Consider the following 20,177-nt stretch of genomic DNA (forward strand, 5'->3'; position numbering starts at 1 on the left):
TTGACAAGGTTGCTGGATTTCTACACTAAAGCCAGTAACAATATTTTGATGTAAGATGTCACTTTTGCAGAGCAAGTACCCCAAACAATTTTGCTTCTAGGCTACTCACTTGGTGATTCCATTTTGCTTGCAAAAGTCATCATAGAATGATGATATAAGCAATGAGAAAGAAACCCTATATCAAAGTATGTATCTCCTAAGTACCAGAACTTACTGATCTCTGCACTGAAACACGTAGTGGGTTTTTTATTTCTTTTGACCACATTAAGATTTTTGAATGGAGCTTTGTCACGTCTAGCAGTTTGGCCACAAGTGACATATTTCATTGTTTAAAAGAAAAATGAAAAGCCTCACCTTCAGCCCAGGCTTTTCTCTCATAGATTTCCTCTACTGCATCTGAAATCTTCTTAATATTCTCTTTGATTTTTCTCTGGCATAAGTTGGAACCTTCTTTATAGGCTAAATGGTCTTGAGTATAAGTCCTTTCTGTAATGGCCTCCACCACATCCAGTCCGTAACGTATTTTCGGATCTATCTTTCTTCTGAAAAAGTCAGCATAGTTTTTGTAGGCAGCATTATTATTTCTGTGCTCATCTGTGTTTCTGTGCTCAATATAGGCCTCGTTGGCTGCAATAATTGCATTTCCTTCCACCTGCATCTTTTCTTCTGTCGGTGTCACAGCTTCCGCAGTGTCTGCCTCCACGCTTTCAGCCTGGCCGAAATAGTTCTCAGAGCTCTGGATAAATCTGACTCCACAGAGGTCACACTGGGTTTGGTCAATATCTGCTTTTTTGAAGATATCTGATAAAAATTCCTCTCCTTTCACTGCTACAGGCTCTGCTTTACAGCAGGCCTTCCTTTTCCACCTCATGCACACAAAACCAAAATGGAAGACGCGATACAGCTGGCGTAGAGCAGATGCTTTCTGCTCTTGCTTCTGTTGCTTGTTGAATGCAATCACTTCCAGGGGATCCTTCTGGTCCTCTAAGCACTGATCGCTTTCGAGTTCCTTCTCTATCTCATCAGCATATTCTGTTTTATCCAAAGAGGTTATAAACCTGTCAAAATTTACGTTCTCATACAGGATACCCCGGATGGGTGCATACCCCTGAGCATACACACAGTCCCACCTCCATCGGCAGTCAAATAAGTACTCCTCATCTCGCTCTATCAGAAGCTCTTGCAAGCTTGCAGCGACTTCTCTTACACTTGAAGCATCAGCCACTTGTTCCACGACCTTCAGTAATCTTACAGGCACTTTTGAGGGAGAGTCTTTTCTCATTGACTTCAGCATCGCCTTTATTTCAGGAAAGAGTTGGCTCAGCAGATATTTACACATAGAATTCTGCACCTGATCAGCATTCAGTATCATCACTAAGCTCAGCACTACAGTTCGCTCAGCCTCTCCTGAAGTTACACAATCGGGATCCTCAAAAGCATCCAGAAGGACGCTGAAATTCTCATGAACTCCACACAAAATTTTTGCCAGGTAACAGAGATGAAATCTGAAATTCTGTTCAGCTACAAGTATGTCTTTTGGTCTATACTCTTGTATAATGGAAAATGTCTCTGTGAATTCTTTGCTACGGCCTTTGTTTCTGAACAAAAAATCCCAATAATGAACGAGAGCAATGTAACTCTTGGGAAGGCACAGAGTCACGTTCTTGTTGAGTCGCATCAGCACAGCACAACAGATAATATACTGGAATTCCAACAACATTACTGTATTTCCTATGCTTGGAATCAGGTACCTTGTGCATTTCTTGACCAGGACGTTCATAAATCGGAAAAACAGCCTTTTACAGCTTTCAGGGTTCTTATAAACATAGAATTGCTCAAATGAACTTTGAAGGAGTCGAATGAAGCACAAGTGTGTTCTTCCTGCATTTTCAGTTTTTTTGTCAGGTTGCAACATACCATGCCTGCCATCTATTCCTTTGATCTTTCCTCCTTGGCTTTTACTTTTTGGGGAGTTTTTTGCCTTTGACAAAGCAAGGCTTAGCTCCCTGTTATAATCGTCCTCTTCCTTAAAAAGCAGCTTCTCAAATTCTTCAGGATATCCAGAAGATAAGAGAAAAACTTTCATGGCACTTAGCCACAAGTCACTTGATTCTCTTCTGGCTCTAGCATCTTCATTTTTGAACTTAAATGAGATGTATTCATTCAACATTGCTCGACACGGTTTGGAAGTAATGTTACTAAATCCCAGTATTTCTTTACATGCCTTTGGGTTCTCTGACAGTATTCTCAAATGGAAATGATTAGGGAAAAATGTTTCAAGAAGGGATTTACATGACACATACTTGTCAGAAGTCAAAAGACCATCAAAGCTTTTGCAATGACTCAGCAGCTCTTTAGGGAAAGTGTGTGTGGCTTCCAAGAGCAGTCCATATATTGCTGATAGATGCATTTTACACTGAAATACCATCCTTGCTTCATGGCGCATCAAGGGCTTATGAAAATCCTCACAGGTTGTATCCTCACAGTTCAAGCCAACAATGAACTTCATACAAATATCGGGGTAATGCTTGTTCAGTAACTCATGGGTGATAGAGCACAACCTGCTCAGCAAGTGCTGCTTCAAAGCTGATTTTACTGCCTCTGTGCTTACTGAGAAATTGCCTTTTGTTTTCCTCTCTTTTAGACTTGCCTTATCTAACAAAAACTTGAGGATGGGTTCGGCTTCATTTTGAGACACCTGGCAACAACTGTCACCTGTTGGGATGATACCAAAATAGGCAAAGCATGACTTTACCATATCTTTCTCTACGTTGGTGGTTGCTTTCTTTAAACTTTTAACCAGATCCAGGAGAGCCATTAAGCCATGTGTCGCCTTACAGAGGATGTCCTGGCTTGGTGCGTTGCAGTGAGATAGCACAAAGAGAACTTCAACTGCACCAGCAGAATGATTCGCAGATAGAAACTGACAGTATGCGTTGCTCAGCTTTTCAAAGTCTCCCTTCAGAGCTCCCTGCAAAAACAAAGCCTCAGCAATGCCTGACTTCTGATTAGTTTGTTCACAAAGCTCAAGGGCTTCTCTTAGCATGACCTCTCTGTCCACCAGGTCAGAGGTGGACTCTGAACAAGTTGTAGCAGCACGAACTGCAGCAAGCAAACAAGATGCACGAAACTCCTTTACTGCTGTGAGGTTAGCTGCTTCAAGAGCAAACCCATGTTGTTTCATTAGTTTTGCAGCTTCTTCTTGTCGACCTTCTCTTTTCAGTAAGTCTGCAGTCTGGTGCAAGCATCCACGAGACTTCAGAAACTCAAGCTGATCCTCTATGTCAAGTTTTGAGAGGACCTGCATCATTTCCTCAATTCTGTTCACACACAGGTACTTTGCAGCTGCTTCCAAATACAACTGGTTTGCTGTACATGAGAGTTTGGATACCATTTGTCCTCTTGCACTTAAGATCTCTTCATATCTGAAATAAAACATATGTCAATTTACTACTACGGATGATCAACCTAGACACAAAATCACTGCCTTTTTAAAAATTGCCCCAACAAGGAACAACTAGCTACCCCTAGACTCTCTTCCATGAAAAATGACAACTAGTTCAACTATGACTATTGTTTATCATGCAAAAAACAATCACGTAATCCCAAAAGAATTTAGTTAAAACAACAGAAGGTTGCCTGAAACAAGAACATTAAAACTTCTGGTAAGAACAAGATCACAAGGTTTACAGCATTAATTAATCTTTCTCCACACTGACAAATTACTTCAGTCACATTTTACCAGTAATAATCTGTTTGTTAAAGTCACCCTCGATGTAGAGTGGTTATTTACATGAACAGGGACCAGAAGGAAAATTGTCTTACGAGGAACAGCTGACAGTACTGGGATTGTTTAGTCTGGAGAAGGCTCACGGGAGACCTTATTGCTCTCTACAACCACCTGGAAGGGAGGTTGTGGTGAGGTGGAGGTCGGCCTCTTTTCTGAGGTAACCAGTAGCATGAGAAGGAATGGCCTTAAGTTGTGCCAGGGGAGGCTCAGGTTGGATATTAGAAAAGAATTGTTCTTAGAGTGGTACGTCACTGGAACAGGATGCCCAGGGAGGTGGCAGAGTCACCCCCTCCCCAAGAAGTGTTCAAGAATTGTGTACATGTGGCACTGAGTGACATGGTTTAGTGGGCATGGCAGGAATGGGTTGACAGTTGGACTACATGGCCTTAGAGGTCTTTTCCAACCTTAATGACTGTATTAAATTAGAAAATAAATCAGTTCTCCACGAGGCCAAAATAGATAGTATTCTGCAAAATGAACATACACCAGTCAGTGTAGAAAACTGTTTCAAGTCTGTCATGCATAGTCTTTGCTGCTTACTGAGTGCCTGAGCAAAGTACCTGGCTGCACCTTTCAAAACACATACTTTGAAACATTCAGTTATTAATTACTTGTGGCTGATGTCAATTTTTTAAGATACTCTATATGCTAGTCTTGCAAAAGGATTCTCTCTTGCATGCTGAGAATGAATAATGTCCTGATGAGTGAGTGTCTCCAGTTGCACTGCCTGCTTTTCTTGTTGCATCTTTTAGCAATCAAGTGCCTGCCACCTGGGTATGCACACTGGCTGTGTGGTGGCTGTCTTTTCCACAATAATCCCTGTAATCCCTGCAGCCTGACCTGCCCTTAGAACTCAGTAGGCAGTAGCAAAAATCAGTTCTTTCTGGTTGCTCAACTCCATGAGTAGCTGTCGAACACAAAGGCTTGCCAAGCAGGATACGTCTCAGATGGGTGACACTGAACAAACTTTGAGACAAGAATGCTCCATACAAATCTCTTACAGTGAGTAAATTGTCATTAGCTTTTCATTGCTATTACTTATTGTGATAAACGTGGGAGTGCAGATTTTTGTACTTTTGATGATGAATTCATATAAATGATTTGGGGAGGCTGGTTTAAAAAAAAATCATTAGTTAGTAAGGTGAGTTTAATGCTTGAAGCTTTGGACCAAACTATCTCTACACACTAAACCAGCTTTAGTCCTTTATTACTATTATTAGACATTTTTGTTATATTTACCATAGAAACCTAGTTCAGAGGACTGGTCAAAGAAGAATTTACATGACCAGTAACACAGGACTGGAAAAGAATTCTAGGAAAATCAAACTAGTTTCCGGGCAAACTGTGAATGCAGTAGAATGCTTTGCATATTATCATGACCCCAGTGAGAATTCTGTCAGTTAATGAATTTAACTTTATATAAAACAAAGTCACCAACCAAAATTCTCATTAAAACCTTATGGAGAGCCAGCTGTATTATGCTGAGGTTGGAAATGGAAAAGAGAATTATTTTCCAACACATTACTGAAAGATACCTTTCAACTGCCTTCGCTGCTTCTTCATAGAGCTCCTCTTGACAATACATCTTAACTGCCAGATCAAACTCCTCGATTTGTTCGTAACATTCAGATGCTTCTTTGTAACACTGGTTTTTCTGATAGTACACTGCAGCATCTTTCATCTGCAATGCAGAAGTCAATAGTGAAATCAAAGGGCTCTAAACAGCCAAAACTACATGAATAGAATAAAATTAGTAACTCTATCACTTGGGCGTCTCATACACAAGCACACTCTAATAAAATGTAATCAAAGCCTTTTAACCTAATCAAGTACTTGCTAAGTAGCCACCAATAAAACTGAAGAGATTTTTTTTTTAATTAAAATGTAAAAAGCCTTCAAAATACTTACACTGGAAAAATTAGAACTTAAAATTAAGGATTTACAAAGTATTTGCCATTCTCCACTGCCTGTTATTAAAAAATACCACACACACTTTTGTTGAGTTTCACACTTCTCAAAATCAACAGGAGTAAATTAAATGAGAACAGTTCCAGCTGCCTTAACCTCGCATCCTAAAGTTTAAATATTTGGGAGCAATCATTTTGAGATATTTTGGTGGAAATACACTGCAGATAAAAACAAAAACCCTCACAAGCCTAGAAAATTGTTGTTCTCAGTGCATTTCTTAACCCATGCAAATTTCAATGTTCCATTTAGATGTCTGTAATCAGTGAAGCTGCAGCATCATCACAGTAACATACGAGAGAAATAGCAGCTTGTATTTTGTGAAATCAGTCAAAAATCAACTTTCAACTGCAAAGCAGAAATGACTGATGCTGACATTTGAGGAAAGCCAAAGAAATAAATCTAGACTGTATAACTGCACTGTCCTCTTCATTTCTCTTAAAGCTATTCTGTGACAAATGCTTCCTTGTGAATGTGCTCATCTTGAATGGCCTAGCATAAGGAGCTGTTTTAGTTCAGCTAATACAGGTCACAGAAAGACACTGTTGCTTTACGAACTCTGAAACAGATCACCTTTAAAAATTCTATAGGGACGTACAAGCACCAAATTGGAGGGGAAAAAAAGCTGTAGGAAAATGAAAGAGGAAAGCAGAGTGCAGGGTAAGGATGCAATACCTTTCCCAACTTTTTACACAGTTCTGCACAAAGCCGGAACTCCTTTGACTGAAACAGACATTTCAGTGACAGTTTTGGTTCTCCACATTCCAAGTAAGTTTTAGCCAATGTCATATATTCCATCTGTTTTTCTCTGTAGAAATAAGTAAGAGAAAATTATCCAAATTAAATGAAGTTTAAGATCACAAGATTATAACAAGAATCCAACCAACACTGACATAATGCATTCCTCTTCATAATTAAACTGATGAGGCATTACTTCACAATTAGCTGGATTTTGGATAAATGCTGCTCTGCCCAGAAGGCTGTTTTCCAGAATCTCATGAGCAGTAAGAAGCTCTTTTTTTAAATTCTCAAACCAAGTATAGTAAAGGCTAGTATGGTTTTGATTTCTCATCTTGAGCTTAACTTGTTCCTTCATCCTTCCTGCTGCTTAGCCCCTATGTCATTAAAGACAACAATCAAATTTGTTCTGTCTGTTTTATATGACTAAGCCTTCTTGGTGTCCATGCAGCCTATCTTCCTCCCAAAACTACTTTGAATTCACCATTCTTGAGTCGAGAGAATCAGAACTGTACAGAGCATCTCATACCATAGAGCACACAGGAATTTTATTCATGCTTTGTGCGAGAGCATTAACATTTTTAATTTTGGAAAGCCACGTTTACAGCTTCATTATTACGCTCTGTCAACACATCTTGTTCTACATCAACTTTCTTTGTATCATCTTGTATGTCATCCTACCCTATGTTGATTTATTTTACAGGTTATCCTAGTTAACCTAACTTCTCAAATTCTGCCCATCTGACAAGCTTACAGCCAACTAAAAATTTCAGTCCCCTCAACAAATTTTGATCACAGAATTTTATGCCTATGCTTGTACTTCTTGCCAGTGCTATTAATATAAAACGAGCCTTTGACAAAAGCTAATCCTTAATAAATTCCAGTCGTAACATTTTTCCAGACTTTCCTTCTTCTTCCCTCAGTGCTGTGTTCCTCTGCTCTGGTCACATTCTGCTATAAGCTTTTTCCCCTGTCTTACACACGTCAAATCTCAAACAGTTTTTCAACCTTTGACTTCAGAGAACTGCAAACTTTCTCTGCAGTCCAGCCCTGGAGCAATTTTGCACAGCTGACAGAATAAATAAATGATTCATCTCAAAATCTGTCCCCTTTTTAAAACTGCTCTTTGGTTCAGATGTAGTTCAGGTTGTTTAATTTAGACTGACTCAAACACTAATTCTACTTGAAAGCTCACTCTTTGTTAGCAGCTTTTCTTCCCAAATGTAAAACACCATCCCTTCTTCTTGGTTAAGTAGTAGGATTAATTGAAATTGAGAACTGCTGATAGTATATGCTTTCATATCTTCATCTGAGAAAAAAAACCTCTTCTGGTAATTCAAATTCTGTTGCTTTTTCTCACAGAATCCTGCAATGGTCACATTTGGTTTGGACAGCCTGCAGTTTACAACTGCCTTCACTTCTTCCCAAAGGAGGCAGCAACTCAGATCCTGCAGCAGCTGTGCTGAACTTTCCAGTTTCTTCACAAAAAGCTGTAACAGACACCTCACCTATGCCTATTCCAGGTCTCCAGTGTGGTCTCACAGCTGTGGTGGGCATCCTCCCCAGCACACTTTCATCAGTCTGGCACCCCAGAATGATGCCCACCCGTGTTACACTCACCTGGGGCTGCTTTTCTTCGAGTGCACTTTGAGAACAGCATCGTGTGCCAGGGCCAGCTTTGACTTCTCAGCTGCTCCTCCCTTTTGGTAACATTTGGCTGCTACCTAGAGTGAGATCACACACAGAATTTACCCATGTGCATCCATGGGGGTTGGACTCGATGATCTCTGGAGGTCCCTTCCAACCCCTACAATTCTGTGTGATTCTGTGTGATCCAACCTGTGGCTTATCACATAAAAGCAACTCTTAATTTTACAGTCGCTGTAACGGAAAACAGAATCACAGAACAGAATCACAGAATCACCCGGGTTGGAAGGGACCCCAAGGATCATGTAGTTCCAACCCCCCTGCCTAGCAGGGCCACCAAACATACACATTCAGATCAGGTTGCCCAGGACCCCGTCCAACCTGGCCTTAAACACGTCCAAGGACGGGGCATCCACAACCTCCCTGGGCAGCCCGTTCCAGGGCCTAACCACTCTCCTAGTAAAGAACTTCCTCCTAACATCCAACCTAAATCTTCCCTCCTTCAACTTGGATCCATAAAACAGAAAGACCTCAGAGTGCATGGAAGAAGGAAAAGGTGAAAAACAGCATATTCATAGGAAAAAGGAACAGCTTTAAAGTCAGTTCACATGAGACTGTGTCACAATTAGAATTACAATGAAAGCATTTTATAAAATCGACATGGAAGCAACAAAAGCAAAATTCCTGAGAGGCTGATGGCACAAATAGCACACGTGATTTTGAATGATGATCCAAGTCATTAATTGGCAAGTCACTAGGCATCTGCCACGTTAAATCTATTAATAAAAACTAGGAAAAACAACCTGTGCAAAGTTAAATCAGGCGATGTGGAAAGTTGATTCATGCTTTTACCATACCAGTCCCCCTGTGTGATAAGTTAAAGGGGATCATCAAGAGTTAACTATGCACCTAACAAGGCTGGCTTATTTATCACCTTTCTCATTTTCCCACATCATATTTCTTTATTCAAACCATTAATTCTGTGTTTCATTCTGTTGGGAAATTCCACATCGCAAGCCATTCACACAGACACAGTATTGCCCAGACAACTTCCTTTTGTGTAGCAGAAACAGTAAAAAATCAAGGTTATGAAAAAAAGAGAATGGCAGATAATATGGGTGTTATATTTCAGATTTCAAGATTAATTTTTTTTTCAACTTTTTAAATGAACAATTTTCTGTCCATTTAGAAAACTGCCTTTTTTCCTCTCAGAAGAGACAAATACCATCCATACAGAGGTAGTTTATTATTTTAATTTTTGCCTTCTTACAAGTATCTATTTTTCAGTGAAAAAAAACTATGCTGCCATCATCAAAAAGTGGAAGTTTTCCTTCTTCTATCACCAAAATAAGTATTCAAAACTGCTTTTGCACTCTGTTAGTTGTCACGCCAAATCTGCATTGTGTAAACTAACAATTTAACAAGTAAATAAATGTAAAACCTCCACGTTCTTTAAATAGTAAGGGAATATAACAATAATTTTGCTGCACTTTTTCCAGATTTCCTGGTGTAGCAAATTCCCTTAGTTCTTATATGTTGTTCCTCAATATGCATTTTGTATCCATCCCTAATTACTGTTAAAAAAACAAACAAACAAACATAGAAGAGCACTGAGATCATCCCCAAATCAATACACTTCAAATTAGTGCCTACAGGAATCAATGTGTAATGATAGTGCCGTGCGTGTGGTTTAGATTCACAAGCTCCAGCACTTTGTATTGTTGCTGACAACTGTTTCCAATCATCTTCAATTTGTGCATATTAAAAAGTGTCCCCCTCCCTGCCCTGCGCATTTCTGTCTGTAATTTACAGACAATGGGCTGCTCTCTCCTTGCTTATTTCGTGCAAGTTGTTTATAATTTGTCTGCAGACATCTATAGAATCATAAACCAACAAATAAGAAAAACACTGCAATTGAGCCACTAAAGGTTTACAAATAATTTTGCAAATGTAAAAAAAATAATAATAATAATGAGGTTTCAGAATAGGCAAGAATCCTTATTTCAGCACATGCTACCACATGCTCTTACCTCCCAGAACTGGTGTTTAGCATAGTAATCTCCCTGTGCAATCCATTCTTCTGGAGATGAAGTTTTAGCAAACATGCTATCATCCAAATCTAGAACATTATGGGAAAAAAAACTGTTGTGTTAGATGAGATAAATAGCAGAAATCAGTTGCTATGCACGAAAGCTAAGCACGAATATCTCATAATGTTCCAAATTCTATGTTTTGTGCTCACATCAGTAATGGTAACTGTGAGTTCAATAAATTTTTGTCTCTTCCAGTCAGTCCTGGAAATAAACAAATAGTTTTGAAAAGCCTATAAAAATTCTGCTTTTTAATGGATAAAACTAAGTAAATCCACTGTATTTACAGAAACCAAATTCTGTGATTTGGTCAATCTCTTTCAGCCAGCATGCTAATCCACAAACTACCTTTAGTTCTGTGCAGGAAAAAATTATACCTATGAATTAGCAATTCTGTTATTTATTAACACATACAAATGATCTTTAGAGCCCATACAAGTAAGACCCACTGAAATCAGTGAACATTTGCAAGGGCAATATCAAAGCAGGGCAAAATCAATGGTCCCTCCTAGAGGGACCAAAGAAATTAACATTCTTTATTATACAGCTTGAAAGCAAGAAAGCATTCAGTAGGTTGTCTTGTATTAAACTCTTTTATGGAAGCTTTAGTATAACTTTACCTTTATTTTCATCTGTTTTGACAACTTGAACAAATCCTCTTTTGATGAAATACTTAAAAGCTGGTGCTCGTTTATCACTGTTTTCATCAAAGATCCAAAGATTGACCCTGGCTCTTGTAATGGCAGTATACAATTGCTTCAGTTCTCCATTCAGCATCTGAAGCAGAAATCACCACACACACACAAATAAAATAGAATAAAGTTTAAAAATAATAAAACAAATGCCAGATTACCTGATTTTTTATGAAGTGTCATGCTTTGCAGTTTTAAGAAAACAATGAATATGTACACAGAATGACAAAGAAAGTACCTCCAACTAAGCAAATCTAAATATGAAATACATGATTTTTTAGATACCTAAGCAACTGTTCATACAATATGCAAGCAACTATTACCAGGAATCCAGTAGCTGCAGGTGTGACAGTCTGTATTGTTTCCAATCAACTGCGCATGCAATTACTTGTTTTTTTCCCCAGTACAATTCTGAAAATATCTGATTCAAGTGAGTATAAATAAAACATCCTTAATTTTGAAGTAATGACAATGATCTGAAGCCAGATTACAGTAATAATTAACACTGACAAGATGGTTTGCCATTTGTTTTAACCGCTGTATATATACCTGAAAGTCTAGTTTTTGTTTCTTACCACATTGCATTCACAAAAAAATCTTTAAAAATCAAGTTTAGATTATACAAGTAGGAACTACCAAAAAGATAACACAACCTCAATAAACATGTAACTAAAAGATTGATGTAATTCTTGAAGAAATCTCCCTACTTTTAAGAGTTTAGTGTAGCCTTGCTATTCGCAATGTTATGAAAAACTCACCTTGTACATTTCTACGTTAAAAGAAGTAGGTCTCTTCTGCATAGCAGCAGCATCCTCTAAAGGCATTTCAATTAGCAGTTTGCTTCCTACTTGCACTTCTGAATCAGGAATGTAAGAAGAAATGATTTTCCATTCTTTGCTAGCCTAAAACATCAAAAAAAAAAAAAAAAGATTACATGTATACAGCAATCAGTACTGCCAAAAAATGCAAAAGATAAGGTCATATTTTGTGAACAATAAACCCCCACAACTGAAGACAATTTCTCAATTTTCTCAAGGAAGAACCTAAAGACAATCGAAAAAGTGGAATTCCATCTCAACACATGGGATATTAGAGAGTAACCTTCGAGACACATGTCTGTATCAGGTCATCATCAGGTTTCCTGACATAGCTATTACAAAATGATGTCTCCCTGAGCTTGTCAGCCCACAGCCCACAGGGGAGGTAAGCAACTCAGCTGAACACAGAATAAAGAAACAGAGCAACAAACAAAGCAAACCTGGATGAGAGTAATTGGCTCGAGCTGGCTTCAAGCTACATTCTCCTTTCCAGCAAGTGTGGACGTCTAAGGCTGCGACAGTGGAGCATACAGGGACTGTTTGGGAACATACAGGAATCATGTCTGTATGACATGGCTCCTCTGCGTACTGCCACTGTTATACCATGCTTCTCTTGTCATTTCAGCATACTGCTGAATTAGACTTCGAAATCCAAATCACATATAGCACCACGTGTATCAGTTGTCATCATCTGATATTAAACATGAAATCCTTCTCGGACAGCTAAAGCTGCAGACACACCCCTACAATGGATGGCTCATCAAGGAGTACATCAGCTTAACCTCACCATGGACAACGCTCAAGCTGTGGTCCTATGGCCAAGGATTCTTCTACAAAGCCCAACACTGCAGCAGGCAGACTTACTGTGCCTGCTCCCTGCCTGGGATGGGTTTCAAAGACACTGGGAGAATGCTGACAAGTTGCAAACTGCTGTGCTAAAACGTGCCATGTAAGAAATGTTGAATAAATCCAAGCCTGCAGGATGAGCAGCTGCCAAGTTTCCGTGGTACTACAGGGCTGACAAGCTCAGTGAATCAGTGAGTTGCAGACAAGGCTGGCCCACAACTCACTCACCTCATCCCAGAAGCACCAAGGAAACCTGCAGCAAGCAGTATCCAGGCAAGCAAAGACAAGCAGCTGCTGTTCTTTGGATGGTGCACTTAAGAGGCATTTCACTGAACCACTGACTCAGTAGAAAAAGGCTGTGGATTACAAAAAGGGACATCTGGGACATGACCTTTCACAAACAAATCATCTGTGGTGATTTAAATCATGATGGGCTGGAGCCCATGGACAAAACAAGGGGGCTGAAGTCATGGAGGTGGATCCACCTGTAACGTGTATAGGTTTATGTTCTCACCATCACTGTGTACATTCATGAGATCTGGCCAGTCATGCAATGAATTTATTTAGGCTCAGTGTGCAGTGCTGGTGATTGCTTGCGCTGGTTTGAGCCACAGGATTGACCCTAAGTCACCAACACATCCCCCTCCTTGAAAAAGGGTTAAAGAAGAGCAAAAAAATACTCATGTGGAACATCTAAAAGAGCCTGGTTGGATTGTATTGGATTGTGAGACAGGTACATGTGAGTAAATATGAACCTGCAAATGTGCACAAACTTGCTTGAACATACATTCATCATGATTCAGCACGGCAGCAGATTTCTGTTGGCCCTCTCATGCCATGTAACAAATGCCAGATCCCAGCAGCACCTTTTTGCAGGTTCCTGATCTCCCACAAAACTAATAAAAAGAAAATCATGTTCTAAAATGTTGTGTTAATTTTATTTCCTTTTTGGTGTTTAAAGGAAAGCTGACTACAAAGTGCTAAGTTTGTGCCACAAACTTAAAAATACACTTATATGGCTAAGACAGCTTTGTTTTCTGCAGCCCAGAGCCCTAAGCAACCTGGCAAAAATGCAGGACATTTGCAAAACCCTTCCTGAAATTCTGCTTACAATAAATTATCAGTCAAACCATTTCTAAGCCTGTTACAGATTATAAAATGACAGCCAGATAATGGAATAACTTCGGGTTTTAGAAGTTTGGCTAATTTTTACTTTTAGATTCTTCATTTAAATCTGCATCTCGGAACAGGACTCATTCCAAATCTCATTTTCAAGCTCCATCAAAACAAAATCAAGCAAATGATAAACAGCACATAGCAACATTTGCTTTCTTCACAACAGTTCAGAGATTCACCTTTTCAAATCAGAAAACTTCAGTGTGAACTTCTCTTCCCTACTTGTTTAACTACTCAATTCAACTCAAATACTCATGATTTGCCGAAAAAGTGAATATTTATATGAAAGCAGTTCTCCTGGTCTGACATAGAACAGTCTAACTAAATTAAAAATGCCCAAAGCATTCAACTCTGTATTCTGCTATTAGTTCTTGTTTTTCTAAGCTCAGCTCACATCATTCAAAACATATCAACTTCGAGAAATCTGTCATGACAGCCAGTATCGCAATGTCCCTGAATCTCAGTAAGCCACATTCAAGTCATTTACCTCAAGCTCCCTCTTTTCACCCTCACCATATAGTGCTTACTTTATGAAAAACCACCAGCAAGCTGCCCTCAGTTTTAATTTATACACCTGTGGTTTTCAGTTGCTGCTGGCCATCTCTGAAACACAGTTTTGAGAGCTCTAGCCCAAAGGGTATCTGCAAGAGAGATATCCACACGGAATATTTAATTGCATGGTAACTCAGTCATGGGTGTTTATGAGCCAGCAGGCACCTCCAGTAAGGATACTGGCTACTGCCTGGCCAGAGGTTCAGTGATGCTTCAGCAACAAGTGAGACTGCTGTGGTCAATAGCTCCTCGTGGGGAGCCCTGAGGTTGCATCCCTCTGACTGACAACTCTCTCAGACACATGGTTTGACTTTTGGTAGCCCTATGTGAAGCCAGGAGTTGGACTTGACGATCCTTGTGGGTCCCATTCAGCTCGGGATATTCTATCTCCACTAGGTGCTACTGGAAAACCTGGGCAGGGTCTGAGCTTCCTGGAGAACCACAAAGGGGAAAACAGGAGTAGACAAAACTGTTAGCACCTCCAGGAAAGAAAGCCTTCTTCATGCAAGACCATCCTAGGGAAGATGGTCTCTGCTACAAACTGTTAGACCTTCCAAAGTTTTTGGAGTTAATCCACAGACTGCTATAGAGCATACTTCCCTTTTAACACACACACTTCCACCCTTCTGAACATAGTTGTTTTACAAAACCTTCAATTAAAACAAAAACAAAACAAAACAGCATTCAATTTGTTTTAATTTGTCTCCAGCTGACAAATGATTTCAAGTCTGTAAGCTATCACACACACACAAAAAATCACTCTGTGAACACAGTAGTGATGCAAAGTAGGGGATCTAATGTGCTTTTTCAGCAGCCTTGTAAAAGGTGAAAGGTATGCAGGGATAGTAGAATGTCACTCCAACTGCTGTGACCTGAACAGGTCACAGGCAAGGAGGGACACGCTGCAAGCTAACAGTATTCTTGGGATGTGGCAGAAGTGTGATCCCTAAGGCTCTCCCTGAAATTGCAACAGCCAGTCTGAAGAAAAATTCAGAACTAAGGGAAGTCAGGCTCATTTCATAAAACTCCGAGTCTGTTTTCTATTGTGATGAAACTACCTGTCTTCAGAGGAAACTGTGCATCCTTCCCCAGCTGGAAAGCCAAGTAGATCACATGTAAAATCAATACGTTAAGAAAAAAGGCAGAAAAGGGATAAGAATTAAGTACCTCTGAGTCTGTGAAAAAGTTATAAAGGAGCACATCATCAAATTCCAAGCCCTTTGCTTCATAAACTGTCAGCACAAGTGCCAAACTGAGTTCCTCAGGTATCTTCTCCTTTGCTGTTTCATTTGCAACTAATACTACCTATAATAAAATATATTAATAAAAATAACATGTTAGAAAGCCACAGACAGAAGGCATACAAACATGTCAAGATAATGCAAGAGGTTCCCCAAAACCAGGCAGCATTTAACAGAGACATTCCAGCACGCTACACAAAGCTGCCCCTAGAAGACTGACAAATGTGTGGTATGAAGGGACAGCTGCAGATCTGGTGTAGGATAATTTGGAGTTAGAAAAGAATGGGACAAGAATCACATGATGCAATAAAGAGCTGATAGAGCCAGAAAAGCATTAAGAAGAAAGAAAGAGAAACCGATAAAACAACTGTTTCAGAGTTTTAAAGGCATAACTTATCAGTAAAATGGAAGGGATTAAGAAAAACCCCTGTGGGCAGCCCATATAAAGTGATTATCTATTTAGCAGCACAGCTGGAACAATCTGCAAAAAGCCGTATACCTAAGAAAAGCAAACCTGATGTGCTCCAAATTCAATAGGCTGTGTTTTCCTTTTGTTGCCCCTCAGCAGAATTGCCAGGTCACTGAAACTGCAGGACTCCAACACTGTAGGCTTTGGTCCATCAAAGAGACCACAGTCCTTTGGAAGCCGATCAAAAGATTCTGGGAAATAGTACTGAAGCAAATCAACCACTCCAGATGCAAGGCTGAGAATACCTACAATAAGCAGAATATAAAGTTCAATCAGACTGTCTCATACTCACTTGCAAGAGACACTTTTAAAAGATTTTATTAAAATGTTGATCTTAAGAAGTATAATTAGAAAAACAAACATGAGCGAGAGAAGAAAGAAGCTGTAAGGCCCACCTCATGTTTCTGATATTTTGAGTAGACCTCATTCTTGAGCCTGTAAAGATTAGAAAGTTTGCTACAAAGACTTAGCAGTGCCCTCCTCACAAAATGAAGGTCAAATGCAAAACTAATATGACAAGTAGAAGCAGCTCATCAATCCTGCAAAACCTAGCAATTTCAGGAAGGAAAAGTAGTGCATACAAGGGCATCTGATTACCTCTTGAGAAGTTACCTTCAAACAGACAAAACACACATTAACCATGGCTGTTCAAAAAATTACACTTTTAATAACATTTGTTTGTGTTTTTTCCAGTCGCCACATCGAAACAAAAAAGCTGATCATCTGATCTCTTAAAAAACAAACAAAAAACCAGCTGATTGAAGATGCTTTGAAATGGCCAGTAGCAAACCTCAAACGTTAGAGTCACCTGAAAAGCGCAAGCTCAGATGATAAATTTCATACTCTACCTGAATGGGACCTGTAGTTTTGGTACAACTGATATATCCTTTTCGGTTTTCTAACACGCTGCTTCTTGTCCATGGTGTTTTTGCTTGCATAATGGAACAGTGACCTCAGATCACTAAACCGGAAAGCAACTCCTTTCATTATGCTCTGGGCAGTGTCACCAGTTAGAAACATGGAATTAGGGTCATTGATGCATTTCATTAACAGTGCTAATTCAGCCTGTGTGAAATCCTGAATCTCATCACCATAAAACTCATGGATGGACCATGGCAGCTCCCCAAGCTTTGAGAGCCTTTGAGATAAGTTATACAGCAAGTCTTCTTCATCAAAGTAGCCTCTCTGAGACCTTATCTGTTGATAAAGACAAAAGAGGTGATAGATTTCACTTCTGTCTTCTGTGAAGTTTGGTGATCTCTTCCGGCCCAGTTTTTTGTACTGCTCCTCTGTAAGTTTACCCCCGAAGCAACTCAGTGCCTCAAAAGAGCCTTTCAGAAAGGACTTTATTTCTTTCCAAACAAGTGCAGGGTTGTACAAGCTTTTACCTTTTATCATTTTTGGCCAAATTTCATTTGCAAACAAATCGTAAGTCACAAAAGTCCGAAGGTCACTCTCCCTAGAGTATCCATCAGCAGTTCTTTCCTCATCACCATCTTCAGCTTCAGCATTACCCTCTTCGTCTTCATCTTGCCAATTTGGTATCACCAACTCTTCCTGGGGACACCAACCAACAATGGTTCTCTTAAGGCTCCCATCTTCATTCCTCGGAAAAAATGGGTCAGGCATAGATGCATCCAGTAACAGCAACAACTGCTTGGAGGTGACGAACAGTGGGAAATTTTCATCTTTAATGTCTTGTAGCCTATGAACATTTGGCTCCAGAGGCTTGAAATGACTGGTTACCTTAGAAGACTTGCTGAGTTCAATGAAATTCTTCTGAACTTCTTGGCACAAGACGGGATTTTTTGTTACAAAGATCTGGTGCAGATGCTCCAGTCTGTTTGGTTCTTCTGAATTACACGTTTGGTCTTCTTCATGGTCATCACACGGATTTGTTTCCGTATCAGTTGTGCCCGTAGCAACTTCTTCATCCTCACTGTCCTGGTCTTGCTCCTCGCTCACCTGCTCCTCACTTGAATCATCGCTGTCCTGTTTTTCTTCACACTCTTCATTTTCTAACCTAGGTTTTTCAACATCACTGCACTGTCTCTGCCGCCAAGTTTGCCTCTCCAGCAGAGGACTATTTGCCATGGTGGATTTTTCCCAGTACGAATAAAATTTCTTCCAAAGCCTATACAAGCAGCAAGTCGTCTTCCCAGTCCCACTTCGCCCAATTAAAATGATTGGTTCCATGGGCTTTGGATTGAGGTCAATTACTGCATACTCCAATTCCCCAACTCGGAAAGGGTACTCAACAGCAGAATGTACGTCGTTTATAATGTTAAGTGCCATGTTAGTACTGAAGCTGTGAAATTTCATTATATTGTATTCCATTTCTGCTGCACTGGCTGGAGGGAAATACTCAGGGATAGTATGTTCTTTTGATTTTTCCCTCTCCAAGTCTTCAACATAACAACGTGGAACACGCTTATGTGTTGTCACATTGTAGTTCTGATGTCCTTCATTTATGCCTTTGAGCTTTTTCCTTAAGATGCAAGATAACCCACGATTGTAGGACAAGCATATATTGTCCAAAACACGGTTCAGCTTGCAGTGATCGAGAACAATGGCCCAAATTCTGATCATTTCTGTGTAAACTCTTCCTGATTTTTCTAGAAGACTTTTTGTCTGTTCTGTCTCCATAATCTTTTCTGCACTCTCACTGCAACGAGGAGAAAAGTCAATCGCAAGTTCCCATAGCATTCTTGCACCTTTGCCCAGTTTGGCTTCATAAAGCTGGATATCAGCTTTTAAATGTTTCAGTGGCTTCTGAAGACCCCTAGTCCATTCCCCGTTGCCAAGCCTCTTAATTGTCATTATAGTTTTAGTTTTTAGGTAATGAGGTACATCTTTGCTGCCCAAGGTCTTCAGTGCTTCAGGAGTGCACTCTATTTCCCAAGTCATGTTATCAAACTCCTGCACATATGCCTCAACATCCAGAATCTTCTCTTCCTCTGGTTCTTCCTTCTCTCCATTAGACAGGCCCACACTAAATTCCTGCACTCCCTTCTTTTTCTCTCTGTCATCTCCTTTTCCTTCAGAATAAACTATACTTCCACCAAACTGCAAGGATGCACTTTTTCCCTCTTCCAAATTGGTCTGGCCTGAAGATTGTTTTTGTACCACAGAATTATCCTTCCTCGGGGCATCACCCCATTTCAACTGCTGAATTAGAGTTGCAATTTCCTGCACTAGACTTTCCTGCATAGTTAAGGGGTTGTTTATCTTTTCCATTTCTTGCTTTGACAACTGATCATTCTTTGTCTTTACAGAAGACAGAGTTTTTACATCATTACGTGCTGTGCTGCCAGATGGTACTTTCAATAAGGACCCAGAAGACGAACGTCCTCCATTCTTTGTCTGTGACACATCAGAAGCTGGAGTAGGCTTAAGTGTTTTAACTGACTGCCCTGCTATATCCTGCCGGTACTTCTTCTTCTCTGATACAGCAGTATTCCAGGCAAGTAGCAGTGGGTCATTTTTCTTGATTCTGTGCCTCACATCTCTTCCTAATTTGTTCTTTATATTAAAGTTAACATCAAATTTTGCCAATGAATCCATTATTCTCTTTGTCTGCTTTGAAAATCCTCTCTGAAAAATAACATGCATCACTGTATTTCCACTATCATCCTGTATATTTGGATTAAGATATGGAAAGTCAGAAGGTCTTGAAGCAAAGAGATCAAGCAGATAGTTCAGGATGTTTATGCCAGTGCCATCTGAAAGCAAGAAAAAAAATAAATCAGTTGCATTCATTAAATAAAAAATAAATCAGTTCAACAATTCATGGTAGGCCAAGAATTTTTAATGCTTTTTTTTTTCTGCAAAATCAATTTGCTTTCAAAAGATAAGTTTTACATCTCGTGTTTTTAAAACAAGTTTGTTTGAAATAGCTCAAAACAGGTTTTCTAAAGCTCAGAAGAAATCATATGGTGGCAGCAAAGCTTTAAAAATCTCTCGTTTTGTAGCTGCTTATGGAGCATCAGTCAATTTAATTCCTTTTAAACTTCCAAGTCATCTTCCAGTATCAGCCCTGACAGCTACCAAACAGAAGATGGTGACTCTGGTCATCAAGAAAACAAGCAGCTCTGATACAACACTAGGGTCATCTGGTTCATTTTACTACACTACCCTGAAGGAATCTGCAGCA

General features: G+C 39.7%; 1 protein-coding gene across 8 annotated transcripts in view; it reads right to left on the bottom strand.

The window, feature by feature from the left end:
• The window catches only part of TRANK1 (tetratricopeptide repeat and ankyrin repeat containing 1), a 52,339-nt gene that overhangs the window by 2,130 nt on the left and 30,032 nt on the right, over positions 1-20,177 (bottom strand). For all 8 annotated transcript variants that reach the window (XM_048950394.1, XM_048950395.1, XM_048950396.1 and 5 more), the window contains 10 exons: positions 16,873-19,746; positions 16,070-16,269; positions 15,482-15,619; positions 11,681-11,824; positions 10,851-11,007; positions 10,171-10,259; positions 8,114-8,217; positions 6,431-6,563; positions 5,326-5,471; positions 355-3,425 (listed from right to left, as the gene is read on the bottom strand). In XM_048950394.1, the coding sequence (XP_048806351.1) occupies positions 355-3,425; positions 5,326-5,471; positions 6,431-6,563; positions 8,114-8,217; positions 10,171-10,259; positions 10,851-11,007; positions 11,681-11,824; positions 15,482-15,619; positions 16,070-16,269; positions 16,873-19,746 (7,056 nt within the window). The remainder of the gene's footprint in view (positions 1-354; positions 3,426-5,325; positions 5,472-6,430; positions 6,564-8,113; positions 8,218-10,170; positions 10,260-10,850; positions 11,008-11,680; positions 11,825-15,481; positions 15,620-16,069; positions 16,270-16,872; positions 19,747-20,177) is intronic.

Source organism: Lagopus muta, chromosome 7 (genome assembly GCF_023343835.1).
Source record: "Lagopus muta isolate bLagMut1 chromosome 7, bLagMut1 primary, whole genome shotgun sequence".
Lineage (NCBI taxonomy): Eukaryota > Metazoa > Chordata > Aves > Galliformes > Phasianidae > Lagopus > Lagopus muta.